The 27,665-nt window shown below is 49.4% G+C and overlaps 1 protein-coding gene across 3 annotated transcripts in view; it reads left to right on the forward strand.

Annotated features, from left to right (window-relative positions):
• Positions 1-27,665, forward strand: part of SLIT3 (slit guidance ligand 3) — a 618,363-nt gene that overhangs the window by 499,878 nt on the left and 90,820 nt on the right. For all 3 annotated transcript variants that reach the window (XM_036848363.1, XM_036848365.1, XM_036848366.1), the window contains 4 exons: positions 1,762-1,833; positions 14,670-14,813; positions 16,289-16,452; positions 26,374-26,524. In XM_036848363.1, the coding sequence (XP_036704258.1) occupies positions 1,762-1,833; positions 14,670-14,813; positions 16,289-16,452; positions 26,374-26,524 (531 nt within the window). The remainder of the gene's footprint in view (positions 1-1,761; positions 1,834-14,669; positions 14,814-16,288; positions 16,453-26,373; positions 26,525-27,665) is intronic.

Consider the following 27,665-nt stretch of genomic DNA (forward strand, 5'->3'; position numbering starts at 1 on the left):
GGATTCTTAATCATTGTGCCACCAGGAAAGCCCAGAGCTGTTCATTCTTTCAACAAATATTTATTGTGTTAGATCCTGTTCAGATTTCAACTCTAGGGACCCAGCCATGAACAAGCCACATGATGTCACCACACACAGAACCTATACTCAAGGGGGCCGGTGCAGGAGGCACAGAAAATGTTTAAAATAAATAAATGTATAAGTAATATAACATGACATAATGAAAAGGGATGAAGAAATAAAAATAGAGTGACAGGTGGTAGAAAATGTTGACTAAGATATTCAAAAGAAGCTTCCCAAGGACGAGGTGTTGGAGCCCAGATCTGAAAGGTGGGAAGGAAAGTCAAGGAAAGATCTGGGGATAAAGCCAGACAGGTCCACACCCAGGTGCCCCGAGGTGGACCCACAGCCCACTTCAGCCTGCCAGAGAGTGGTTTTGACCCACTGAGGCTTAGAGATGCCCCATACGGACACATGATTTGAGAAACCCCTCCCCCCCCCAGCCCCGTTGTCCCTCCGGCTTCTGCTACACTGGAGGTTCTGACATCAGCGAACGGACAGTGACACGACTGCTTTTGGCACACTGAGCAGTGGGACATTAATAGTATGAATTACAAATGCGAGCCTGAGCCATTGTGCTGACTTTTATTTAGCCATTAATTTGTTGAAACATTCATGAAACACATCCGCAGGCTGAGCGGGACGCTCACTCTTCACTGCTGGTGGCGTCTGGAAAATGGGGAGTTGGGTTTATTGCCCCCATTGACCGTTTCCTCATCCTAATATTTGGCCTCGTCAATGACACATCACAGCCTGGATTTGCAATCTGAGTGGGGACCGAATCCTGCCTTCATTCAAGGCACTCCAGGGCTCGAGAGGGAATTTTTTTAAAAAATTCTTCTTAGCTAAGTTCCCCCCATCTTGGAGGAGCCTGGACCCAAGAGACAGCAAGGTCTGTGCCATGGATGAGAGCAGAGAGAGGCCAGCAGTGTCTTCGGGGAAGGCAGACCCAGTACACTTCTTCCCCAAGCCTCACAGGTCACCAGAGACCAGCCCTTGAATAGGACACCCAGTGTGAGGGACACTGTAGGGTGGAAGAGAGAAGGGTAAAAGAATTCTGAGTTCCTTGGCTCCTGGAGCTCAGAGGATAGGAAAAAAGGCTGTAATGTAGAAGCTGCTGGTACCGCGATAACAATTCCTTGCTCCCTAGTTTTTCCTAAGAGCCAGTCCTTGACTCAGCAGTCCCTGAGCCATCTAGATAGGACCCCAGATACCCAAAGCCCTGTCTAGATGGATGATTAAAGGACTCAGCTCAGGAATTCTTAGGATGCAACAGGATATTAAAAGGAAACGTTCTATAGGCTGGGCTCAGCCTGATCAATACCCATTGAAGACAAGAAAACACAGGGCTGGCCAGCTTCCCACACATCTTATTTATTGCTGGGGTGTGAGTCATATTAGCAGCTCTGGGAGATACCACAAAGGGATTGCGTCTTCCTATTGTGGATGATTTATTGAGCTGGGCTGCCCAGGAGTAGAACATGATGGAGCCCATTTCTCCTCGCCTCCCGGACAGCCTGCCCCTCCAGCCCCCAGTGGCACTAGCCCACTGTCTCACTGGTGAGGAGAAGATGAGGCAGGCTGGGGAAGCCAGTGCTCTGAGATGCCCCCCAGAGTGGGCCGAGCTGGCGACCTCCTACTTGAAGGAGTTCCAGTGGCCTCTCATCCACAGTGACCACTGTCCTCTCTGCTCTTTTCCAGGGTGCTCTATGGGAACAAGATCACCGAGATTGCCAAGGGATTGTTTGACGGGCTGGTGTCCCTACAGCTGCTGTGAGTAGGAACTTTGTCACTAATCGTGTCTCTGGAACTATTTGCAGGCTCTTTCCTGAAAACTTTGAGCCATGCTCTGTAGAGTTCTTCTTTTGACTTTATGCCCATTAAAAGGAAAAAAAAAATTTTTTTTTGAGCTGTCCACCCCGTACCTCCATCACCTCTTCTCGGTGGAAGGAGAGCCAGGGAGTTGGCAGAGGAAGGCTAAGGTCAATGTAAACGAGCTAGATGATACAGCTCGGGAGCCTGGCCCAGGTATGAATCACTAACCTCAGGCTTGGGGGGCTAGAAATTAAGCCAGAGGTGAATCCTACAAAGGGAAGCATCGGGCAGGGGTGTGCTCGGAACTTAGGGAACTAAAATATTCATACACCGTATTCCAATACGAAAGCTGAAACAGAGCTGCCGGTAGACGTGAGACCTTGAAGAAGGGTAGGGGTGGGGCAGTGAAATAATTAGAGAAGAGCGTGATCAGTCAGCGGCGTGACTCTATCTGGGTAAGATATGGCTGAGCTGGGAAGCGTTTATTTAATTTAAAGGAAGATTTGTTGCCTCAAATTTTAAGCTCTGGGATAATTTATTTGCATTTATTTCATTGTGGTCATTTGAGCTTAAATGTTTGAAGAAGATAAATGAACTCTGATGTGGAGAGGCCAGGAAAGGAATTTAGCTCATCCTGTATTTTAAGACTTTATGATTGGGGGAGAATTATCTCTGGTTTGCGATCAGGTAGCCATAGTATCTACACGCATGTACTATGGGTGTGGGGAGTGTGTGTGTGTGTGTGTGTGCACGTGCGCGTATGCATGTCCATGTCTGCTCAGGGACCATCACGATTCCTATTGGTATTAGGAATTGATCTTGAGTATCGTGTGAGCAATGGAAGATACCAAGTTTCAGAGAGGTAAATGACTTGCCCTCAGTCGCACAGCAAAACAGGTGTGGAAGCTGGAGTAGAGCTTATGGGGTCCTGTGGCTCAGAAGCCTCCCAGACCTCTGAATAGCACAAGATGTATGTTCCCAGAGGCATACATCTGAGTACAGATGAATGTGTGTGCGTGTGTGTGTGTGTGTGTGTGCATGCACATTTGTATATGTGCCATTGTAAAATCACCTCCAAGTCACAGGCAGGAAGGAAGGGGCCTGGGGCCTCCCTGCTCCCGTGGGCAGTTAAGTGAAGCTCCATTATGAGCTTGCACACAATGTAGTCAAGTTATGGCTCCGGATGGGTGGGCGGCCAGGAGCAATGGTGAATAGAGGAAGGTTGGCAACGCATCTCACATGGTGACATCCAAAGAAAAAGGAAGTGAGACTTTTCCTTTAGCCTTTTCTTCTCACATCTTTACTCCCTACCCTTCCCATGTCCTGTAAGACTCAGCCCTGGACAGAGTCTCCTAAGACAATATACGAATGTGAATCATGTCCGGATGAGATGCCCAGCTAGTTTCCAGGCAGCACATCCATCACAGCAATAGTCAGGTTTGTTTCAATGAAGCCGAAAGCAAGAGAAAGAAAATTCTGTTCTTTTTCTCTGCATCCCACCCATCCAGCCCTTCACACCTCTGTCTCCGTGTCTATCTCACTCTCTGTGTCTCTGTGTACCTATCTACTAGTGTTCAAAGGTTGCAGCCCTTGGTGGGCCTTTGTGGCTGTTTGTTAGAATGACATGCCAGGGCTCTGCAGGGAGCTGGGGGGTTCACAGATGGTATTCTTTGCTTGTAGCAAAGAAACTGTAAGTTATAGCTGCCACTATAAGGCCAGTTAACTGTAGCTATTAATCCCTTCCAAGAAGAGTAACAATAGCATGGCCTAGAGTTAGATTTGGAGGTGGTGTGTTTCACTGGGCTGGAGTGAATATCCTTTTACAGTCTGTGTTTTGATTGCAGAAAGCTGTATGCCCTTGCATGCATTAAGGAGAAGCATAGCATGCATCAAAGTGTCTAGCACAGTGCAGGGCATGTAGCAAAGATTCCATAAATGCATGTTTTTTAAAAAAAGGAAATGTATCCCAGCTGCAAGCTGACAGCATTCGTGAGATGACTAGAGCTAACAGTACTTTGCATGGACCAGGAAGGCAACTCTGGTTGAGTATCACCATTTTGAGTAGAGGGAGTTGAGTAGCTGGGAGTAAAGACAAAGCATCCCCCCCTTCTCTCGAGACCGAGAGTTGACACAACTCAGGCCACCTCACTTTCCAGAAAGAACCAGCAACTGTAGCCGTCATTGGGCTTTGACCTGCTGTTGAGCAGTTAGAAAGCAGGTCCTGATTAGATCTAATTTAGCGTTCAGCCCGCGGTAGATTGGATTTCTCCTTGTTAGACTGGAGACACTCCGATAAGAAGGCTCTGATTAGAATACCCTGCTAGTCTGGGAAATTTCCTGTCCTTTGACTCGAAGACTTTTTGCAAGAGGTTTGTGTTTTTTTCTTCTCTCTCCATCTCTCAAGTTATGGGTGCATCACAAAGCCAAGCTGTCTCTGCCACCCAAAATGATCTTGGATGTTTCCTTTCTGGCACTTGTCATGACTCTACCAGGAGTAAAGCAGGTGCATTGTAGTTGGTTGTCCTGCCTGCCCATCTCCCCTTTCCCTGTTTCTCTAAACTTTTCAGCTATTCCACCACACTTGCCCAGCCTGTTCTGTACCCAGCCCTCCTGGGTCATTCTCTTGCCCTGTTTATTTGGGCAGATGGCCAATGCTGATAGGAGGATGTCTCAGTCTTCAGAGTTTCTCAGAGGCTGCAGCAAATGGGTCTCCATGGACAAGCTTCAGCAGTCCTGGGAAGGACCCCCAAACCCCTATCCTCTTGGTGTCAGCCTCTCAAGAGTCACCTCCTTTAGTTGGACTTCCAAAATCTTCAGGGCTTCCAGGACAGCCTCTCACCCAGCTGGTATGGAAACCCGTCCCACGCACCCTGGGACAAATCCTACTACTCTTTTGCTGATAAGTTTCTGTGATAAGTTGTCTCAGTGTAGTTAGAAGGTTAGGAAGCTCTTTCTTATACTAAACCTCAGTAATGGCTTCTGGGAAACTCAGAAAAGGCTATTCTCATATTCTTCAAGTGTTTGAAAATAGCTAGTATGTCTCCCTGTAATTAATCCTAAACAGGTTCAGTTCCTGCAGACTTCCATTGTATAAACACACATTTGTTATTAGTAACAACCCTTATGATCTTCGGGGGATGCAAGGGAGTCTGTCTGTTTCCTTCCTTAAAACAGGCTACTGGGACACGAGTCAGGTGCCCAGTAGGGCAAGAAGTATGTTTAGAGACTCCCTCCTAAACTGCAGAGAACTGAAATTTCCCACATAGAGACATCTCAGAATCCAAGGTTAGGACCGGACATGCCACTGGGCATGCGCGCCCAACTCTGATCACCCGAGAAGTGACCTGTCCTCTTCTCCCAGGCTCCATCCATGCCCTTCCTCACCAGAAGCAGGGTGAAAGTTTAGCTATTCGCCGTTCCCCTGCCCACCCTGGCTCCTGGGTTCCTAGGGTGTGAGTGGAGATGATGATCCTGTGTGTGCAGCCAGCCAGAGTGCCCCCAGATATGTCACCTTGCAGCTCAGGGGTCAGTCCTCCCCAAGGCAAGGAAAGCAAGCAGTCAGCGTGTCTCCGGAGCCATCACTTTCCCCTCTGATGGGCAGCGGTAAGCTGCGCCGTTACAGCTCCCCCGGGGGATCAGCACATGCAGTTAGTGCTCATTGATGGCATGGCATGCACGGAAGAGGGATTCAAGTGGGGCAGGCAGTCATTTGAGGTGGAAGCTTTCGTGTAAATGCTGGCTCCGGTCGATGTTAAACCTGCTCCAGGAGGTCTTAACCAAACCAGACTGTCTTAGGGCTGGAATAAGTTAAGACAGCCTGACACCTGTTGTTTGATTTTCTTGGAAGGCAGACAAGACCACTGGAGCATCTTGGGGTTTTCCAAGCAACATGCCAGTTACAGGGCAGTGAGCAAAACTCCGCTCCCTATAGCTCACTTTCCCTCACCAGCTGTTTTGCGAGTACAACTACTGCTGCTGCTGATAACAGCTACCATTTATTGAATACTTAATATGTTCCAGAACCTGTGCTAGGCAATTTCACATACATCATCTCATCTAACCTTTATAACCATGCTAAGAGAAAGGCATTGTTCAGAGGCCCATTTTATAGATGTAGACACTGAGCAACTGACGGGTTAAGTAACTTGGCCATTGTCTCTCAGCATGTAAGGGATGGAGCGTTGGAACCCAAGCAGTCTGAATCTGGAGTCCACACCAGAGATATCTGCTTCTGACCCAGTCATGGGCCAATCTGCAGAGCTAGTTTTGTGATACACGAAACAAGAATGCCTCACTGGCTCAAGCCAAGGAGGGAGTACTATGGAACTGATGCTTTATCAGCTCCTCTTGTTAAGCCTCAGTCTAAATCACAGACCCTCTGTCTCCCATGGAACTTCCTCTGGTTGACTGTCCTCACCCCACTAAAGTTCGAGCTGAGCCCTGTAAGAGGGCAATCAAGAAGCTGCTTGTTCTTAAAGACTGGGTTGAGGTGAGATGATGAGAATTCTCCCCAGCAGTAGAAGCAGACTTCCTTTGTGATGCATTTTTGAGGGAGGAATTCTTCCCTCTCTTGTGTACCTGGAGCTTCCTAAGGAAAGCTCTTGGGGGGACTTAAATTCTGGAATCATTCCATGCTTTGGTCATTGAGTGAATGGTTTATCCCTCTTAAAGGACTGATTTGTAACCAGGCAGCAGTCAGATAGGCAAGTTCCACCCTAGTAGCTGTTGGGGAGGGAAGGGGCAAGCCAGGTCACCCTAGGTGAGGCCCTTGATCTCCTGAGAGCAGGTGATGCTCTTCATCCGGTCTCTCAGAAGCTCAGCTTCCCTCTGATTACCTTAGGAGGTCCCCGTTGCTTGCACCCTCTTCCTCGTGCCCTCCTAAATCTGTGGCGTCAAAGGAGGTCCTATTTTTCAGACAGGCCGCCCCGTTGCTGCACTTCAGTTTGAGTCACCATGACAACCCACAGCCCATGACCAGCAGTGCAGTCATTATCAGGAGAGAAGAAAGCGTCATCATTGCCCCCAGGGACTTGGAGGGTTCCTCTTGTTTCTTTGTGTGAGTGTTTAGCATGGCATGGCCCAGAGCACCCATTCACAGGCTCAGAGAAGATTCTGGGCGGGGTCAGAAGTCCTTGACCTCGTGACACCAGATGTCACCAGGTTCTTCCCCATGTCCAGCCTCAGGAGTTTGCCAAAGGTCAAAATACATCCCCCATATTTCATATGGGAAAGATAATAGCATGTTTGTTCTAAGGCAAGAGAGTGGTCCTTATTACAATGAGTAGATAAAGACTTTCAGGGTGGCAGAGGGTTAATTCTAAAGAAATTTTTCTAAAAGAGAAAGACACAATAATGAGAGGGGTTAAATCTAAATCCTGCAGCTTAATCAGGGGTCCAGAATGGCTCCCCTAATTGGCATCCTCACTAATAGTTAATGCCAGTGCTTAATAGTGGGAAATACTTGCAGGGATACACAGAGAACTTTTTTTGATAACAGAGAGCCTTTGTAACCCATTCCTGAAAAATCATTCCCCTACAGGAGGAGCCAGAGAAAGGGTTATGCCATGGGGGTGTTGGTACATCTTTCCCCTCCTATGGATGCATCTGAATGTTTACGAAACAGAAACTGACCCCACCCCCTGCCACCTGCCAGTGTCACTTTAAGAAAAGGAGGCTCCATGAAGTCCCCGCCTGGCGGGAGCCTGGGCCCATCTTCCTATCCCGTGGTCTTTCCCGGAAGGGCTTCACTTATTCTCCAGGAAGGGACTGCTGCGCTCTTTCTTGACACGTTTTCTGAGAAGACCTTGTACACTCCAGGTTTGGAATATGCTTTTGGTGTTTGCAGACAAACACGGTATAAGTAGGAGGAGTAGCCTTAAACCGCTGTCTTCCGCAGACCTGTGGGCAGATGTGGAGAATATAAATATCACCCAAATGAGAGCTCGGGGCCACTGAATCAATATGTGAACCACTGGCGTTACCTAGGTGATTTTGATGCAATTTATCATTAAGCCTGATTCCAGATGTTTGTGTTTTCCAAACCTTGCGGCCAAGGCTGTGAGCTCAGGGGAATCTTCTTGGAGGAGGAGATGTGGGTAAGGGCAGTAGCTAAAAATGGGGCCTCAGTGGTCCTCTGCCCCTGTAGCCAGAGACGGGAGCCACTAAAGAGTAAGAACAGCTGCTACAAAGTGCACCCCCACCATGTGGCCTCTTTAGGGAGACTGGGTGCAGGGGTCCTTTTCACAGGTCAGGGTGGACCTCACTTCCCTCCTGTGGCCCATCTCCCCCTATTACCTGCACCCTGAGTGAATGAGGCTGCAAGCTGCTACGCACGACGAGAGCACCTGGGACTTCTCTGGCCGGGCCAGGCCCGGTCCCCCAGCGGGACTGGAATCAGAAGAGCCCTGCTTAGCCCAGACTGAGGACTCGTGCTATTCGTTCCCCCTCCCCCCGCCCCACGCTCCAGCTCTGAGGCTCCCAATGGCTTCTGTTTCCTGCCTTGCTTTTTTCTGAAGGCATCAGCTCCTGGAAAGGATTATCTCTCCGCCGCATCGTTAGGTTGGTTAGTCAATGGGCTGAGTGCTAATACCTCTTGACATGGAACATATGTGGAAGCTGAAAGGGCTCGGTGAAGGGGAGGGCGGGAAGAGTGCCTCGTAGAGCTCACACTTAGACGTAAGTTTAGAAGGTGATGTCTGTGTACTTGCACTCTCCGTAATTTCCTCTGGCGGGAGCGCGGCTCTTTGCTTTTGTCTTATTGTAGAATCATCACTGAGTTAATGGGAGCGGCTACAGAAACCTCCTTCTACCTCCTTCCACAAGCTTTGGGCGCTTCCCACAGTCCCTTCACAGGCATGGGAGGGGGAGCAAAGGCTTTTGAACTAAGATAGCATGGATCCAGATCTCAACCTACCACTTACTAGTTGTGCAACTTTGGTCAAAAGTACTCAAGCTTTTTGAGTCCCAGGGGTCTCATCATCTGTCAGATGGAGATTCCATAAGTTAATATTTGTAAGGAGCTGAGCAAGTGCCTGGCCACACATAGTGCTTATTACCTGTTAGGTCATGTGGTCCCAGCTGTTCAACCTGGCCTGATCATCTCAGCCGCACCCCTGGCCAACCATGTCTTTTTTGTTTATATGACCTCCACGTTTCCTTTGGGAGGTGGGTCTGGGAGCGGGTGGCCCCGCAAGATGGTTGGATCTGCTTCTGGGGAAATACTGATGAACACAGTACATCTCCAACCCCTCCCCCCTCGCTGGATCCAGTAACGGATCAAGCTGAGATCTAGTTGGGGGCATCAGAATTTGGAGTTTGAGTACCAGGCAGCCTCTCGAATGAGGCGAGCTGGAGCATCCCATCTTGCATAAGGGATGCTTTGTCTCTGCTTCATCGCCGTCCCCTGGTCTGCCTTGAGTGAGAATTCAGGGTGAGGGGAGTACAAAGCCAAGCATACCAGCTCCTAAATCGGCATTTAGTCAATGATGCGTGAAGGTTGAGACCCTGCTTTGCACAGGTGCAGGCCACTCAGCAAAGAGCCTGCCATTGTGCCAGTGGCAGTTTAGTGAGCATTTCAAAGAGCAAACCCATCGCAGCAGCTTGGTGCCAGGTTCTCCCTAAGAGTCAGCAGGACTCCTGATGCCTCTACACAACCAAGAGGCAAGCAGTCTTCCGGACCCAACCAGACGTCCACCTGAAGTGTGCCCAGGTGCATTCCGAAGCTAGCAAAGACAGCCACTCCCCAGAAACAGGCAACACCTTCCACCAGGCACAGGAATGAGAGGGTGGATTTTACATGGTGGATGAGAGAGGAACTTTGGAGTCGGACAGGCTGGAACTTCACTGGGCAACCTTGGTTAAATCCATCACCACTCTGACCCTCAGTTTCCTCATCAGCAAAATGAGGACAAGCATAGTGCTGCCGTGAGGGTGAAAGAAAATACTACATGGAAAGTGCTTTGGAAAACCTTTGGCACAGGGCTGCACACAGAGCTGTGGTCTCTGGAGATGATGCTGCATTATTAATAATTCACACAGCAGTTACACCACTGCTCCTCAAAGGGGAATGAACTGGGACAGATCAAGCAGCCTTGATGGAGAAAGAGGCAGAATCCATCCCTCCAGTGAAAGAGGGAGAAGGCCTATGTTCAGAACTTCTTACAGAATTGCTGAACCCCATTTCAAATAGTTGTTTACTCTCTGTTTGCTCCATCATAGGGTGGTTTTTCTTTATTTTTATTTTTTTAGGGCGTTTTTTAAAATTAATTTTTATTGGACTATGGTTGCTTTACACTGTTGTGTTAGCTTCCACTGCGCAACAAAATGAGTCAGCCATACACATACAGATATCCCCTCCCTCTTGGACTTCCCTCCCATTTAGGTCACCACAGTGCATTAGGTGGAGTTCCCTGTGCTATACAGTATGTTCCCATCAGTTGTCTATTTTATACATAGTAACAATAATGTATATGTGTCAGTCCCAGTCTCCCAATTCCTCCCACCCCACCTCTTTCCCCCTTGGTATCCATACATTTGTTCTCTACCTCTGTGTCTCTATTTCTGCTTTGCAAATAAGATCATCTATACCATTTTTCTAGATTCCACATGTATGCGTTATTATACAATATTTGCTTTTCTCTTTCTGACTTACTTCACTCTGTATGACACTCTCTAGGTCCATCCACGTCTCTACAAATGATTAGGATGTTGTTTGTTTGTTTAATTCCCCTGCAACTCTTGTCCATGTACCAGAGAGCTCAGAGATCCTTTCATGGAAGCCAGACCCAGTTGAGTAGCTGCCAACCTTCCTCCCAAAGGATAGAGGACAGAACGACAGGCTGTTAGATGTCGCCTGTGCTGGGGATCAGTGAGGCTGTCCTCGGCATCTAAATCTGGATAAGCAGCTTAATTTTATCTCTCCCTGCACCGATGCATCTTGCCTTAGGGAGCCAAGCATCCTGGGAGAGAATAAGTGATGGGGAGACTCTGCCCTTTTGTGTTTCCTTTTGCTCCTGCTTATGCACTCAAAATTGTGCCAGCCTGGGTTGTTTTGATGCCTTACATCTTTGCAATAACATCTCATTCTGAGAGATCTAGGAGCAATAGGGAACAAGAAAGTGGGCAGAAAAAGAAGCCTCGATAGTTCTGATGGGTGAGGAGGGTTGCCAGAGTGGCCTGCAGTTTAGATAACCTTTCAAGGCAGATCAGAGTTGCACTCCTCTCTCCCCATAGCCATCCGCCTTATCCAGTGTCTGGCGTTCCCCAGAACCAAGTACAGCAATTGGGCTCATGAATCTACACTAGGGTCTCAAATCTAAATGCCTACTCAGGCAAGGTCAGTAGAATAGACTTGTGAAGGGCACACAATAGGGAATAGTGAGGACTGTGGCAAACAGAGCATATGTCTTATCTAAAGGGGGCAGCAACCCCATGGCTGCCTCCAGTGGGCCCAGTGTTACTAGAGCTTCTGACTTTTTTCAAGAGAAAATAGAAATCTGATGTGTGTGAATGAGAGAGAGAGATGTCCCAATTTTTTTATTGAAGTATAGTTGATTTACAATGTTGTGTTAGCTTCTGATGTACAGCAAAGTGATTCAGTTATACATATATATGTATGTATATTCTTTTTCAATTCTTTTCCATTATGTATAGTAGTTTGTATCTGCTAATCCCAAACTCCTTTCCCCTTTCCCCTTTGGTAACCATAGTTTGTTTTCTATGTCTGTGAGTCTGTTTCTGTCTTGTAAATAAGTTCATTTGTATCATATTTTAGACTCCACATGTAAGTGATACCGTATATTTATCTTTGTCTGTCTGACTTACTTCACTTGGTATGATAATCTCTAGGTCCACCCATTATTGCTGCAAATGGCATTATTTCATTCTTTTTATAGCTTTTTATACATTTTATATATATATTATATATATATTTATAGCTGAGTAATATTACATTTTATATATATATACATTTTATATATATATATTATATAAATATATACTTTTATATATATATAATATTACATTTTATATATATATACATTTTATATATATATATTACTCAGCTTTTTATAGCTGAGTAATATTACATTTTATATATATATGTGTATATATATATGTGTGTGTATATATATATATATATATATATATAAACATACCACATCTTCTTTATCCATTCATCTGTCGATGGATACTTAGGTTGCTTCCATGTCTTAGCTGTTGTAAATAGTGCTGCTATGAATATTGGGGTGCATGTGTCTTTTCGGATTAGCGTTTTCTCCAGATATATGCCCAGGAGTGAATCATATGGTAGCTCTTTTTTTAGTTTTTTAAGGAACATCCATGCTGTTCTCCATAGTGGCTGCACCAGTCTACATTCCCACCAACAGTGTAGGAGGGTTCCCTTTTCTCCACACCCTCTCTAGCGTTTGTTATTTGTAGGCTTTTTAATGATGGCCATTCTGACTGATGTGAGGTGATACCTCATTATAGTTTTGTCCCAGTTTTTAACACACTGGGAGGGCTGAATGAACAGAGTTGCATGTGGGATGTTGCAATATGCTGCAGGGAGGAGTCTATCCTCAGGTCATGAGATTGGCATTTCTGACCTGGTCTCTTTGCTGATAATTCGATATTTCCTAGCAAGATGATGCCCTCAGAAGGCCCTGAACATCAAGCTTTGGTACATATCATCTACCGCATACTGTATTTTTCTTTTTAAACAAGAGAACCAAACAATGTGTGTGTGTGAAGGGTTCGTTCCTGACCCGTGGGGACTTAGCCCTGTTGGATCCTCTCCCTCTTCTCCCTGTTTCTCTGCCCCATAGCATCCTCCTTGGAATACCCCCCAAACAGAATGATTTTGACTAAAATTTAATATACAAAGCACAGTAAATTCTTGGGGGAAATTGCTACAAAGGGGATAGACAGATGGGTGGGGTAGATAAGGCATTCATAAAGAAGAAACTAAACCCTCCAGAGACCTAGAGTACCATAACTGCATGCAGCATGCGCCTTGGAAACGTGTGACCTTGAACAAGCCCACCAAACTCTCAGCCTCGGTTTCCTCAACTGTAACGTGCAAGGCTGGCTCTGCCCATCTGCCCAGGTTACTGTGAGAATAAAAGGATGTCAGGAAAGCACGCTGGAAAACATGAAAAGTATTCTAGCAACGTGAGCTTTTTTTGCCACTGGGAGGCAGGAGGACATCTGTGTGAACCCTTGGGACCCTGCCCGTTATTAACCAGATTAAACGTCAGTTCTTCTTCCTCTTGTCACCGCCACAGCTGCCTGCCTCACAGGACGGGCCTGCAGCAAGGGAGTGGGGGCGTGGATGATTGAGCTCCCATGGCAGCCCCTCCGTTACCAGCTCCAGTGCCCTGGACCCTGGCATCAAGAGCCTCCAGGGGCAAGCCAGCCATGGTGCATCCCATGGGTCCCTCGCCATGAGGGAAGCTCTGAGCCAGCATTGAAAAGAGAAATTTTTAAAATTCCAGCTTTTTGCTGGTTACCTTAGTAACCCCCTCACTTTCATTCAAGAGTGGGTGAGCAATGATTTCACACGAGGTTCAAGGGCACAGCTAGTCAGTCTAGGATCATAAAGGACATTTGTAGGACCCAAAGTGCTTGCCTTGCCAGCCCCATTCTGGAAAACACTTCTACAACCCTAATGGCATCACCTAGGATGGACCAGCGTTTCACCAGAAAGGCAGCTTCCTTTTTTGCTTCTTTTTTTTTTTTTTTTTTTTTTGGTTTTGGTTGGCCGGGGCGGGTCTGAAGAACTAAAACCATGGCAGAACGGGGTCCCTCATGGATAGGAAGTCTGACCCTGGGGGATAGGTGTCACCTTTAGAGGAGAATGACCCCCTGGATTTGCATATGGAGTTGAGTATATTTCTTAATAAATGCTTGTGCTAAGCACTAGGAATAAAGGGAGGAATAAAATAATGTCATCTGTGCCATCGTAGAACTTACCATCTTGGGTGGGAGGCAAATGATAAACAAGAAAACAAACAAATATCCTCTAACCACAAATTGAGAGAAGTGCCACGAGGGAAATAAATAGGGGGCTATGAGAGACAATAGTAGGGGTCGCACTGGAGATGAGGGGGTCAGGGCAGGCCTCTCTGAGGAGCTGACATTTGGCCTCAGATACAGAGGAGGAGAAGGAATCACCTTATGAAAGGGGTAAACAGCGTGTTCAGAACATGCGTTATTTGCGGAATCACACAGGACTCCATCCATGTGTGTGTTTGTGTTTCTGTGTGTGTGAGAGAGAGAGAAAGGATGTGTATGTGTGTGCACACATGCCTACCCACGGCTATATTTTTTCTGGGACGGTGACCTATAACTTTCATCAGATTTCCAATGGGATCAGTGATCCAAAAGAACTCTAAGGAATTTTTTGAATCAAAATTACCCTTAGTCAATCAGCTAAAGCATCAAAATAATTGTGCCAAATGATTTTTTTTTTTTTTTTTGAGTCCTGGAAGCTCTGCATGCTACAGCAGAAAGTGGAGCACACAGGGTGCCATTTCGGGTCTCCCTCCGAGAGCATGGGTGCAGGGGAAGTCTCCAAGTGATCGGTGTGCCACACAGTGTCCGTGGTGACTGGGTGCATGAGTGCCCGGACGTGTTCGGGGGTTCGGTGGCCACAGTCATGCAAGTCCCTCTCTTTCTCTGCTGAGGGCGGGAGCCCCTGCTGTAAGGAGAGCACTGGGAAGCCTGCAGGCGTGGCCCTTGCTCCGCAGGTCATCACAAGGATTAGTGAGTCACCAGCCTCTCTCTCCTGCCTGCAGGCTCCTCAATGCCAACAAGATCAACTGCCTGCGGGTGAACACGTTTCAGGACCTGCAGAGCCTCAACCTGCTCTCCCTATACGACAACAAGCTTCAGACCATCAGCAAGGGGCTCTTTGCCCCTCTGCAGGCCATCCAGACGCTGTGAGTATGCCACCTCGAGTGCCAGCGTGTGCCCAGGCAGCCAGCAACCCCAAACACGTAGTCTCAGAGAACATTCAAAATGAAGGCAGAGTGAGCACGTCCAGGAGGAGTCCTGGAGCCTGCAGTGAGAACGGAATATTAATAATAGCACTAGCTTGGGACTTCCCTGGCAGTCCAGTGGTTAAGAATCTGCGCTTTCAATGCAAGGGGGCGTGGGTTTGATCCCTGGTCAGGGAACTACCATTTCCACATGCTGCATGGCTTGCCCAAGAAAAAACAATTTTTTTTAAAATCATAATAGCGCTAGCTCGCCTGTACTAAGAACTCACACCATGCTTGGCACCCCACTGGGTGATTTCCCTGTAACCAAACAGTTACGCCTCACAACAACCCTAGGAGGTAGGTGCTTTTGTGATCCCCCATTTCTATGCGAGGAAACCAGAGGCACAGAGAAGTTAAGTAACTTATTCAAGGTTGCACAACTAGTAAGAAGCAGGATTTGAATCCAGGCCGAGCGGCTGCTCACCTGCTCTTCTAACCACTGTGGCCACTGTATTCTGATCAGGTTCCATCTCTGCTGATCACCCATTCCTGCCCACCAACGCCCGCAAAACCAAGCCTCTGGTACAGGCACGCTGTAAGAATAATACGGGAGTATTTCACCACCCTCGTTAGGGAACAGTTCCTCACTCCCAAGCCCTGCAGACGTTCCTAAATAGTTCCATTAGATAGATGACACCTGAGTACGGATCTCAGCCCGTGTTTCTGATGGCTCCACCCCTAAGCTTAGACCCTAGCTCCAGCCCCAGGCCTGACCATGAGCCTGGGGGCTTCTGGAGCCCTTCTGAGTCGTCTGGAACTTACTGCCCCTGTAGCCAGAGACGGGAGCCAATAAAGGGTAAGAGCAGCTGCTACACACTGAACCCCGACCACGTGCTGGGCACTGAGTGTGGTGCTTTGGATAGTTTTCTCACTGAGCCGGGGGAAGCCAGGCCCGTGGTGCTGTTGCCCTTGTGATGCTGAGGATGGTAAGAACAGAACCCGCTCCTATAAATGGAACACCCTCCCCGTGCCCGACACCATGCCAGCTGCTTTATGTACCGGGTGTTCCTGAGCTTGGAGAAATAAAATTCAGTCTGCCCTCAGCATAAACCCTAAGCCTGCAACTTTCATTGCCCTTCAGGATTGGCGTGGGTGAGATTGGAGACGATCAGGGGTGGGTCCTGACCCAGGTGGGGAGAGTAAGGAAGGCTGATTCCCCAGACGGGATGCCAGCCGCGCCTGTGACTGTCTTTTGCAGACAGCAGACCTCAGACCCCCCTCTCCGGGTCTCGTCTGAGAGCAGCTCCCACCTCCCCCGAGGCCTCCTGGGGCGATGAGGGAGGCAGCCTGGCGCCAGAGCCTAGCACCAGGCAGGGTGGTGGCGGAACGTGGCACCAGGGGTCCCATCTGACTAACTCCCGTCCCTCTCGCAGCCACTTAGCCCAAAACCCGTTCGTGTGCGACTGCCACTTGAAGTGGCTGGCCGACTACCTTCAGGACAACCCCATCGAGACCAGCGGGGCCCGTTGCAGCAGCCCGCGGCGGCTGGCCAACAAGCGCATCAGGCAGATCAAGAGCAAGAAGTTCCGCTGCTCAGGTAATCAGGTTACGGGGCAGGGCCCCACCTTCCGACTCAGAGTACCGCAGCCCCGGAGAGGCCAGTAATCCAATCTGGAGGACAGCCCGCGCTGTAATGGCTCCTGGGGAGCGTCTTTGCAAATTAAATTGGGAAAACTCAGTTAGCCCCGCAGAAAACCAATTAGCTTATGGATTTAAAATAAAACACACACACACAATAAAAGCATTGTGGGGAGGAAGGGGGGGGGTGATTTGGGGAGAGACAGAACCGAGGCAGCAGCACATCTCCCGAGCTAGGTGGAAACGAGGGAATGAGGCAGCCTGTACACGTGCGATCTTTTAGAGGCCACGATTTATTTAGTTTGTATTGTGTTAGTTTCCAAGTCACGCTCCCCAAGTGGCAGATAGAGAAATAAATATACCCCCGGCCAGGCTGCAGGAAGCATGGAGGCTTGGGGCCTCCTCTCCTCCTCTATGGCCACCTTCGGTACAGCCCTTGGACCACAGTGTATTCTAGGTTTCACAGGCGTTTTTGCTCTCTCCTCCACCCCAGATGGGTGCATTCTGATCATGGAGAGAACAGCAAAGAGTGTTGCTCAGAGAGAAAGCAAAGCCTTGCTCTCTAGTTCCCAAGCTCTCTCCAGAAACCTTCCTCCCTACCGCACCCAGAAATGAAACGGGGAGGGAGGGGCTGGTGGATGGCAGGGGAATTCTCAGCTCATCTTGGAAAGAGAAGTTGCTCTCCTTGACCCAAGAGCTGGATGAACAGGCAGTTAAAAATGACTATCATTTGTGTTGTTTGCTACTGGAAAAAAAATCACCAAGCTGCTTTGTGCTCCCAATGGTGAGACGTTGATAGTATGATGTGGTGAGATGGGGTGAAGCCAACCCTCACAATCTGTGTGTCAGCAGGAACTGTTCTTCTCTCCCTGCCCGGAGCATCTTGTGTCGATGGGTTTTCCTGGGGAGAAGGCCAGTGTCAGCCCTAGTCGCCGGGAGAAGACCAGCAGGCAGACCTCCACTTCTTTCACGTTGTTCTTGACCTCAAAGTCAAATTCTTCAGTCCATGCCTCCAGAATGATCAGCCTGAGCTGTTTTATTTTTTTCAACAGAAGCAAATACCTTGAGAGGGCTTGGAGGGACCCCAGGGACTTGGCGGCAGTCTGAGACATCGATCTCCATGTGTCTTCCCCAGAATAACAATGTCAGTTACAAGAGCAGTTTCTTGCCGCTGATGAGCAGCTCAGGGCTTCTAGTTTGACTCAGTGTTTCCAGTAGTCCTGTGAGATCAGCAGGAGAGGTCCCCTTGCTGCAGCAGAGGGAGCTGAGGGCTCAGAGGTGAGGGGGCACCCCATGGTCACAGCAAGCAAACGGTAAAGGCAGGCTCGGACCCCAGGTCTGGCTCACTTCTCGACACCACGCAGCATGTAGGAGAGAAGGACCATTTGGGAAGGAGGCCCAGCTGCTTGGATGACTTCCTTCCCCAGCCTCATGGCCCCGCCCCCAACCTCAGGCCCTGAACTCTTTCCTTAAGTTCCTTCTTGGGGCCGCCGCATCTCAGGGAGGAAAACGCTCTCCCAGCCCAGAGCTGTGCCCTGAGGCACAATCGTCTTGTCCCCGGGCCCTTTCCTCATGACTTACACCTCTTGTTCCTTCTGCCTCCTCTCTTCCTACCCACGTCTGGCTGGGGCTGAGTTAATTACCTCTAACAGCAGTTGTGCCCAAGAAGAGGGGTGATAAGAGGCCGAGGAGGGCAGGGTGCCATCTGCCAACCCCGATCCCTCAGTCTGGGGGCTGGTGGGGGGGTGGTCCCATCATGATCTCGAGATCCTGATTGATGCCAAGACCCTGGGGCATAGGGCGGGGATGGAATCAGCCCAGGGATCAGCCATTGCCTCAGAATGACTGTAGGCTGGGTTTGGGGATGGGGTACAGACAGAACTAAGTAGGAGAAAGAGGAAAACAGCCAGTAGACCTAGAAACAGTAGAGCTTAGTTCCAGCTCTAGATCTGCCACTACCTACCTATCTTTGCACTGGAGGAACCCTGGCTTCTTTTCCTATGTGGGGTAGGAATGATTGGAAATTTTACAAAGAAACAAATAGGGAAAAGGGAGAGGGTTTTTGGATTGACCCTGTCTAAAAAATTTTTTATACATCAATACTAACCAGAAAGATGATTCCTATAAAGGTAGAGAAAGTTAGAGCTGTGACGATCCTAACATATAACATTCTATATGCTCTTATTTTATGTAGCTACAGACAAGAGAGGTCAAGAGAGCTAGCTACTGGTGCACTCCAAAGGCCTTGGCTTTGAGAGGCACTGGGGCCCAGACCTGCTTAGCACTGAGGGATGCAGAAGCCATAGCTCTAAAGCTCTGTGTTTCCAGGAAGCTCAAGAAGAAAGAAGGAGGGGCAGGTGACACGTACTGGATTTGACAGATAATAAGTCTGCGTTTTACTTTCCCCTAAAAGCACTCCCATTGCAAAGACAGCTGATGTAATTAGGAGCCAATCTGAGGGCTGCTCTTGCAACGCATAAAGCCCCTCCTTAGGCTGGGCATCTGGCTTCCCAGCTGCACTGTGTCTGCCTATATCAGCTGTATCCGCTGCCCTGGGCAGCAAGATCGGGTTAGAGGTGAATGCTGCCGGCTGGGGTAATCTGACCATCAGATTAAGGCCTCCTCGAAAGGCACCATCTGGCTGCCTGAGACCCCAAGCCCATCCTCGGGGGAGCACTTGGCGGCTGGAAAATGCTGTCTGCCTTCCGTCATGCCTCCCCCACTTTGTGTGTGGAGATCCAGTTGGCAAGAAGAAACTGGTGGTGAAAAGTACAGAGTGGTGTACTCCCTGTCCTCATCTGTACAGACATGGCAAAGGGCAAGACATCTCTCAGGGAATCACAAAACTTTATGAGCCCCCAGAGATTACCCAGTCCATGCTAGAGAGGAAGAAAATGAGGCTCACACAGCAGGAAGTCTTATCTAAGATTATAGAGTGGTATTTTCAGGACAAGATCTGTAACCCAGGACTTCTGATATGCTGAGAAGATTCTTGATAACTTTCTCCTGGGCCCCTCCATTTCTTTCTGTTGAAGGAAACCAAAGAGAAGGAGGGGAATTTTAAAGCTTGGGGACAGGGGCACGAAAGGGATGGATTTTCCCTGCTCTGGTGCCGAGGGCCTGATCAATCTTGAATACGAAATCCCCAAACCAGAGTGTTTGCAGAGCCCTGCCTGTCTGGAGGGGTTCAAAGCAGAGTTGAGTCTAAATTACAGTGGCCAGCTCTAGTCGGTCGGATGGGAGGGCTTAGCAAGAGGTGGAGCCAGATCCGGAGCTGTGGAGTGACTTGGACTCACCAGTCAGTCACCACAGATAACCTATACACGTCGATATGCTGCCGCCATCTCGTCCTAAAAACACACTGTGGCGGGACGGTGACCCTGTCAGAGGGCAGGGCAGGGCAGTGAGGGTCCCAGTCTGGTCTCTTCAAGATGCCCTGACTCTGGTCTCTTCAAGATGCACACATCTCCTCTTCACGGCTTGGGTGGAAATTCATAAAAACGGCCGCTGATCTTTTGCAGATAAGGGTGTAAAGGCTGGGCACCCTCCCTGGGCCCATGGCATCAAGAAAAACTGGTTGTTGGTCTCCTCGGCCCACTCCATGATTTGTAGTCATGGCAGAAGTCAGGAAGGACCCTAGAATCTGGTATCTTCCACTTTCTTTCCTTTTCTTAGTTTGAAAGAGGCTCTTTGTCATGATCATTGTGACTGTGGGTTTCTCAGTCCCAAACCCAGGGCCCCGTGGCTTCCCCGACTTTCTCCCTGCTAGGAACATGTATTTTCTCTCAATGTCACACCCCTTCTCTACTATACCTTGATTGATCTGTGATGAACATCTGTCAGGCAGGGGTTTCTGGGGGCCTTGAAGGATACTGAGGAGACATCAGAGGGACTTTTTCTAAAGAAGAGCATTGCAGCTTTGCTAGACCACTAGGAACCGTGGCCTGTCTCTTTACTGAAGGCGCCAGGGGAACAGCCTGTCATGGAACCACTCTGCTATGGGATGGGCCCTAGGCAGCAGAGAATGCAGAAGATGCTTCTGCTAAGTTCAACGTCTTGGCACATCTAACGGTGTGATTGAGCGGGGTTCAGAGGCTCAGTTCAGGCCTGCGATACGATCCCAGACATTTGTGGTCATAATTCCCCTTGGGAAGAATCTGTTCTGCCCTGATACTCCTGAGTAGGGATGTCCAGTGGCCTCCCACCCGTTCTTCTCCCTTCCTCCTGTGTGTCTCCCCCGGGGCGGGGCGTGAAGGGCGGTAGGGCTCCTGTCTCCGGACGTGTTCCTGTGGAACCCCGCTCTCGGTACTAATCACGCTCAGTGGGGGCCTGCTCCGGCTTCCGCTTCTCCACGCTGCTTCCTCTGAGCGCTCCTGTCCTCTCTCTGACGCTGCTTCCTGACCTTGACTCTGACCAGTCGCCGCGGGGCTTTCCTTTGTGCTTGATCTAACCATGTGGTGGAACGATGGAAACGGAACATGGTTCTGTCAAGCACCGCGGAAAGCACCGCGCTCTCCTGCAGCATGGCCCGCCACCGCTGGACACCTCTTCTCTGCTCTGGAGCACCACAGCCCACCACCCGCCAGACCCGCCTCTCTCGGTCCAGCCTCACGAAGGGTGGGGGGGTGGGAGTCTCGAAGGATTCACAGAGCACCTCCACCTCCAGGTAGCAGATCTGGGCTGAGATAGGGATGGGGAAGCATATGGGGGACAAGCTGAGATCTGCATCCACGTCTCTGTCCCAAATGGAGTTGCCATCCCCCAAATCTAGTGTGGATGCCAGCCAAGTGGTAAAGTAGCTAGGTCTGAGCTCAGACACCACTGTTTTTCTTCTTGAAGAGAACACGTATACCCAAGGCGTATGCCCTTTGTTTCACGGAAGAGTCCCAGCCCGAGGTCCTTTTCCCACATGGCAGTTAACGCAAAGCTCATACTTCTGGTACCCACCCTCCACCTACCATCTTTATTGGAAGCATTAGGACTTAATGTGAGCATGAGAATGATGAAACTGCCATGAGTCTGAGACACTGGATGCAACCTGAGGCTCCTTCTGGAACTGACCCCCTCTCCTCACGAGTACTTTGGTCCCCATGCAGCCTAAAGTCCAAGCTGTTTCCTTGACCTTCCAAGCACAGTTAACATGAGGCGGAAGTGCTGGGCTCCTCAATGGTGCTAGTTCAGTGCCATGTGGGGTCTGTGCAGAAGCCCACTGCCTCTGATAATAAAGAGAGGGGCGTCTTGGCACCTCCCATGCTGCTTATTTCTTGATAAATCCTAGGCCCAGTGTAACCGGAAGATTGTGTTGTTGGTTCATGCCGTGGAGTGTGTGTCCTGTCCCATGTGAGAGAGGGCCCTGGCTTGAGCCAGGAGCTGGGCTCTGGGCTTCCATGGCGATGTGCGACTTTCACTGTCTTCTCTCTCTCAGGTTACCCATCAGAGCCAGGGCCCCAGCCATTGCTGAGTAATGGAGAGTCCTATTTACCTCTCTGAATTCTTTTCTCATGTGCTTACCGTAGACCGGGTGCTGAACTATTTTACATCATTACCTTGTTTAATTTTCACAACCACCCTGTAAGTCCCATTTTGCGGATGGGAATATTGAGGCTCAGAGAGGCCAACTAACCTGCCCAGGGTCATTGGACTCCAGCATGGCTGCTCTTTACAACTGTAATCCTCAGCTTTCCCAGCTGCGGACAGGCCCATGGCCTTGAGTTATAAAATCAAAAAGACCTTGACTTGACTTGATAGGGAGTTGAAAAAACTAACACTCCCTTTCCAACTTCCTTCTGTTAATAGAAAATGACTTGAGCAAGAAAGAGAGCAAGCATCCCTGTTTACATGGCTCCTCCCCTCCAGCATGAATATACCAAGACCCATTTGGTATAGAACAAGTCCTCGGGCCTAGAGAAATTTCCTTTCCTCTGAACAGAGAGGGCGTTCTGAGTTCCTCGGCACTGCCGCCACCATGCCAGGGCCAGGCCTTCGGGAGTGGGTCCACAGGGTGCCCTTCCACGGGTGCCTCCCTGGTCCTCCAGCAGCTGGCTGTGACCAGGCAGTGACCAACTGCAGGCCATGGCCATTTCCCTCTACTTCCAGGCAGATAGCTGCATTCATGTTAGACTCCGACAGGGAGAACTTACTAGGACAGCTGTCTGCCCAACCAATCTCCAAACTCCTGGTGAACAATTGGTGTTTTCCAGCCAACTGGTGTCTGGTCCCCTGGCCTTTGCCGACGAGTGGATAACAATGTTCTCTTGATTCCATTCATGACCTGTAACCTTTGCTTGTCCTTTCAAGCTGAAGTGCCCCAGCAGGCCTCCTACTCCCCCCAGTTCCTCTTTCTGCTCCTTTCCTCCTTCTTTCATCCCCCCCACCTTAGGGGTATTGGAGGTAGAAGAGGAGAACTCTGGACACATGCATTGGCAGGTCCTTGGTGCTCTGATAACCGTGCATCTGTGACTTCCATTAAACAAACTGGTTGCCCAGAGGATGATGCATAATGCAGACTGCTAGTGACAGCGGCCACCCTGGGCCCAGCGCTGGCCTCTGCAGCCAAGTCCATCCAAAGGATGGGAGCTTTGGCTCCCCACCTGCCCCAACCCCGTGACCATCCAAACATTACATACATCCTCTCCTGGGAAGTGGCGGCAGGGCAGGGATTCATAATAAAACCGCGTTGCTGTGGATTTCCACTCCCCTGGTCTATTGAAGTTTCTCTGTGCTCACGTCCCAAGTGTCGTCGTTCTGAGCTGCCCACCAAGGGGGCAGAAGGGCTACGGGAGCAGGAGCAGGGGAGATGCCAGGTGACATCAGCTCTCCCAAGACCCATTTCAGCCGGCGTCTAGTTTTATGGCCCTTGTTCAAATCCTCCGAGAACTCTCCTGTCTCAACTCCCCTAAAGACAAGAAGCAACGGCCTATTTCAGTTACTCCTCTCCTACTAAGTATTTCTGGCAGTGACAAATATGCATTGAGATTGAAATTGACTTTTAAAGCTCTGGAAAAGTTAAAAATACTTTTGGGTAGTTATGAGCATTAGGCATAACAAATGGCTCCGAGAAACCCTGAGTAGTTTGGGTAATGAAATATGAAGTGATAGAGGTGGCATTTCAGGCTGGCTCCGACTGGGGAACGCACTCTTTCAGTTTTGTACGTACGCCGTTATTAACATTTCTGGCTCCCACTCATATAAAATACCACACTCCGACCCCCTCATTATTACAAACCAGGGCAATAACAAAAACAGCAGGGGGAAAAGTGTTGGAAAGAACACATTAGTCTATCGAATCTAATTGCAAAATCATTTCATTAAAATGGGTCAGCGGCTCCATTGCACAGGTCGGCCAGTTATAATCTAAGTATACTACAGAGAGCGATTCCTGCTAACTACAGACGCTCTCACCTTGATTGAAACGAAAACGCATTTAATCGGCGGCTGTCCCCAGCCGCAGCCCAGCCGGTGCTCATCTTCAGGCTCATCATGTTAGCGAGCAAACTGTGTTCCCTCCTGTCTTTCTGGCTTTGATCACTCAGGGTTCCTCCGCTTTGGAAGGATCCCATCCTAGACACCTTCTCAAGGAAAGATACGTGCCTATGTACGAAAAGCCCCTTCACACCATCACCGTGGGGAACCGCCGTGGGGAATAAGAGAGGGTTGTCATCTAGCAGGGTTTGTGCGATGAAATTCATCCAGGACTCAGCACGCTGATGCGTCGGCGGGTGGGGGGCTGGAGACAGCCCAGGTCAGAGTTATTCAGTGGGACGGATGCTGACAAGCCAAGGGCGAGAAATTTGCATAATGCATTGGACCAGGGAGCCGCCCAAAACACCTGGGATACCTGCTTGGATTTTGCTCACACAAGCCTGCAGGTGGAAAGTGGGATGAAGGAGGGGAATGGGGAAGGAGCAAAGAGGGAAGGAGACAGGTCCAGGCCTTGACCTGCTGTTTTAGGTGGATGATGTCACTTCAGAATCAGAGATCCACCAAGTCCATCCCTAATCAGGCATTACCATGGGGAGAAAACGTGAGGAGTGAGAAACCAAAAGGGCAGTGGAGACATCTGCTTCCTGTCTCCCTGCAGCCCACTGCGGGAAAATGCCATTCAATTCACCTCCACCAGCTTGACTTTATGATCATTCCTAGGTCTGGGATTAAGGTTTTGTCCAAAAGCACATCTGCAGTAAAGCAAAGTATTAGTCACATGGGCCCCGGCCGCAGCCTGCCTGGGTTCGTTTCTCTGCCACGTCCTGAGTGACCTGCAGGCCTCAGTTTCCTCATTGATAACATGGAGTCATAATAGCCTCAGAGTGTTGTGAAGATTTAATGGGCTCGCCCATTTGAAGTTCAAAGAATAGTGCCCTGCCCGTGCTCCATGCTCAGTACACATCAGCTATCATCACTCACTACGCTGATGTTTTAACGGCTTCTGACATGCCGAATGTTCCGCTAGGTGCTCAAAAAAAATAGAATCACAAACATCTGTACAACTCTTGACCCTTTTCCGGAGGCTCTCCACCACCTTGATCTTCCTCAGATCTTCACAGCCCCTGTGAGATAGGGGCAATTATGTGATTCCCGTTTTACATGTGGAGAGATTGAGGCTAGTAAGTGGCAAAACCTGGGCAAATCCACGCCTTCTATTGCTAAAACCTCTGTACTGCAGATGCCCCATTCTGCTCCTAATACACATAAGAGGGCCAAGGTCCACCTCAACTAGCCAGGCAAACAAATGACATTCACGTTCTCTGAAACACTGCAGAAATACGCACGTATGGAACAATTTATGTGCTAAGGACACCCCATTTATGCACTGGACAAGTGTGAGCCAAGCTCTTGTGCCTGGCATTGTGCTGATGAACCACTGAAGGGGAAAATAAAAGAGACCCGACCCCCATCAACTGGCTCATGTCTGATAGGAGAACCAGAGCTTCCCTTTTATTTCGGGCAAGATTTGTGGTCTCACAGAGGTTCGCCCAGGTGCCAGGGGATCATTTCTGATCATTAAAGCGGCTCCCCAGGGCATCTCTCAAGACAGCACATCGTTGGCCCTGTTACCATTACTGTGTATGTAACCTCCAGAAAAATTCAATTTCAAAAATTAATCTTAGCTCCAACTACTTTTAGCTCATTGGAACTGGCTTTTCACTGTAGTTAAACAGAGCTTCCTCTCAAAGGCAGCAGGTACATCTAACCCTCACAAGAGTTGTACTTGCCTTTACAGTGTTTTACATTTGAATTCATCACCAATAATTTTTTAAAAGAATTATCAGGCAACCCTGAGCCAAATTCCCAAACGTTAAGGCAGTGGGCTTGAATTCCCCAGGACCCCAACTCTCATGATTGCTTCCCAGTCATGAAACCAGGTGTCAAGTGTATTGATTGCCATGTGCTGGGCCCCCTTTATCGTTTCATTACCTGCTTTGTCCCTGAAGACAACTGAGTTTATGACCCTCTTCCCTGACCTCATTCCCACCCCTGGCATAGCTCCCATCAAAACCCCATCAAAATCTCTTCATTTGGATTCTCATGAATATTTAGAGGGTCCATGGATCATGGGCATCAGGGACTAAGTACCCCCCGTAAATCGTAGACCAAATTCTGTACAGGGACCTCAAAAAGGTCCACGACCCACAGAAGCTTAAGAGCCCACGGAGCTTGCGGCATTAGATGGAAAGTGACGAATGACAAAGACCAAAGGGAGAGCAAGCAGCCTGGAGGCTGGGGGCGGGGAAGGCAGAGCAAGGTGGCCAAAAAATGAGGACAATGCTGCCTCTGTCACTGGGCCATCCCCCCGCCCCGTGTCTCCCCACCTCCAGTGCCCACAACCTCGCCCCATGCCGGACCGGCTGCCACTGACGCCCCCTCTTTGGCGCCCCCCCAGGCTCGGAGGATTACCACAGCAGGTTCAGCAGTGACTGCTTCATGGACCTCGTGTGCCCGGACAGGTGCCGCTGCGAGGGCACCATCGTGGACTGCTCCAACCAGAAGCTGGCCCGTGTCCCAAGCCACCTCCCCGAATACGTCACCGACCTGTGAGTGCTGCCCAGGCGGGAGCCCCTGCACGTCCCCACGCCCAGTCTCCCTGAGCCAGCCAGGGTGGGTGTGGGCTCCTAGAGGTGGGCCCCTCCTGGCTCAGTCACCTGGGTGCTCCTTGGTGTCCCTTGCGTCCCGGGACGAGGGCAGACTCCCCCAAGCATCCTCGGGGGACAGCTTGCTCACAAATAAAGACAGCTCATTCATTCTACTGATACAAAGATTTTCTGAACACCTGCTGCGAGCCAAGCACTGTGCCAGGCCCACCCTTCTCCCTGGTGAACAAAGCAGACCACCCCTCCTAGCCCTTAGGAAGCTTACAACATAACCGGAAAGATGGATAGTGCATAAATGACTGTCCTAAAGTGAAAAAACAGCTAGAACGATCAGGTATATCTGAGCCTCTGGTTATCCATGCTAATAAAGAGGCATGTTGGTTTATCCAGAAGTGGCAGAGCTCAAAGTTACAGCATGGGGGGGTGACGGAACTGGGCCTGACTCCTGTCTTCTCCAGTTTTCCTGAGGTTGGGCAAGTTGCTTCTCAGATCTGAGTATCAGATTCTGAGCTATAGAATGGAGGTGTTGATACCTACCTCCTACGGGGGTTACAAAGATTAGGTAAGAGGATGCAAGCACAGACTTTATCTTGAATCCTGGCATGGACTAAGCCCTGCATAAATGATGGTGGTCTTTATTATTATTATTACTATTATTATTATTATTATTATCTTTGACTTTCTCCTGCTCTCTCTGAGCTTATATGAGTGTTGGGCGTGGAGTCCCTGAGCTGCCCTTAGCAGAGGGATGTGGTCAGGAAAGACCTGAGTGGCTTGGAGAGTTGGAAGAACCTGGGGAAACCTCCCTGGGGGTTTAAGTGGTCATTGGTACCCCTACAAAATGAAGGCAAATCATGGGCACTTGATTGTTAAGTGCTGAGCGTTCAAAAAGTTGAATACACCTTCGGCAGAGGGTCTTCCTCTCCTTTCTGGCCCCTTCTCACACCCCTCCTCTCGCTGCTGGGCCCCCCATGCTGATGGGGCACACGGAGGGTTTCTATGGTGCTATTGACCTGGACGGAGTGAGGTCCAGGTGACAATTCCGCTGAAGCCACGGGGGGATGGGGGACCGATGGAGGAGGTG

The sequence above is a fragment of the Balaenoptera musculus genome, chromosome 3, assembly GCF_009873245.2.
Source record: "Balaenoptera musculus isolate JJ_BM4_2016_0621 chromosome 3, mBalMus1.pri.v3, whole genome shotgun sequence".
NCBI lineage: Eukaryota > Metazoa > Chordata > Mammalia > Artiodactyla > Balaenopteridae > Balaenoptera > Balaenoptera musculus.